General features: G+C 47.5%; 1 protein-coding gene across 1 annotated transcript in view; it reads left to right on the plus strand.

The window, feature by feature from the left end:
• Positions 1–221: 221 nt before the first annotated feature.
• Positions 222–1230, plus strand: part of LOC101661438 (eukaryotic translation initiation factor 5-like) — a 1812-nt gene continuing 803 nt past the window's right edge. Inside the window, 2 exon segments of the mRNA XM_045287475.1 lie at positions 222–1227; position 1230. The exon segment at position 1230 is cut by the window's right edge and continues 803 nt beyond it. Coding sequence (XP_045143410.1) covers positions 630–1227; position 1230 — 599 coding nt within the window. The 5' untranslated portion in view covers positions 222–629.

Raw genomic sequence — 1230 nt, forward strand, 5'->3', positions numbered from 1 at the left:
AGTCAGTGGTATAGAATTTTAAACACTGTTGAGAAAGGGAAATTATATCAGCCATGAACCTCAATACATGTTGTTGACTTACACAAATTAATAACATGGGATGGTGATAGAGCAAATCTTCAAATAATATTCATTCACAGCAGCAGAACTGTGTCTACCAGATTAATGTCATAATGTCATAATAAAGAAAGAGATTCGAGTCAGAGCGAGAACGTTCCAGAGGTCGCCAGCTCTGGCGCTGACGGGTGTGGACCCCGGACGTCGCTGGGACTCCTCCCGCTGGGCGGCCCCACCTGCCCGCCCGCTCCTCGCCCGACCGCCCTCCCGGCCGCCTCCGCCCGGACCCCGGTGACCACGCGCCGCACTTCATCCCAGTCCCGGGCGAGCAGCGTTGGGTTTATGTCTTTATTTGACGAAAACGAGCTGTTGCGCAGCCATTGGTACCTGTATTGGGGAAACATAGCATACAAGCAAGAAGCTTACAGCCTCGGCGGCGAAAATTTTTTCATGTCAGAGACTGAGAACTCTTGCAGTCGTTTATGTCATCCCTTCTTCTCCAGACAAAAGATACCAAAAAGTTGCAATCAAAGATCTCTTCATCTTATTGAGAAAGCCACTAATAAGCCAAAATGTCTGTCAACGTCAACCGCAGTGTGTCAGACCAGTTCTATCGCTACAAGATGCCCCGTCTGATTGCCAAGGTTGAGGGCAAAGGAAATGGAATCAAGACTGTTATAGTCAACATGGTTGACGTTGCAAAGGCGCTTAATCGGCCTCCAACGTATCCCACCAAATATTTTGGTTGTGAGCTGGGAGCACAGACCCAGTTTGATGTTAAGAATGACCGTTACATTGTCAATGGATCGCATGAGGCGAATAAGCTGCAAGACATGTTGGACGGATTCATTAAAAAATTTGTTCTCTGTCCTGAGTGTGAAAATCCTGAAACAGATCTGCATGTCAATCCAAAGAAGCAAACAATAGGGAATTCTTGTAAAGCCTGTGGCTACCGAGGCATGCTTGACACACATCATAAACTCTGCACATTCATTCTCAAAAACCCACCTGAGAATAGTGACAGTGGTACAGGAAAGAAGGAAAAGGAAAAGAAGAACCGGAAGGGCAAAGACAAGGAGAATGGCTCCGTGTCCAGCAGTGAAACACCACCGCCTCCACCTCCAAATGAAATCCGTCCTCCCCGTGCTGTGGAAGATGAGGAGGATGATGATT

The sequence above is a fragment of the Echinops telfairi genome, unplaced genomic scaffold, assembly GCF_000313985.2.
Source record: "Echinops telfairi isolate 266 unplaced genomic scaffold, ASM31398v2 ScPeMD7_16;HRSCAF=60, whole genome shotgun sequence".
Classification (NCBI taxonomy): domain Eukaryota; kingdom Metazoa; phylum Chordata; class Mammalia; order Afrosoricida; family Tenrecidae; genus Echinops; species Echinops telfairi.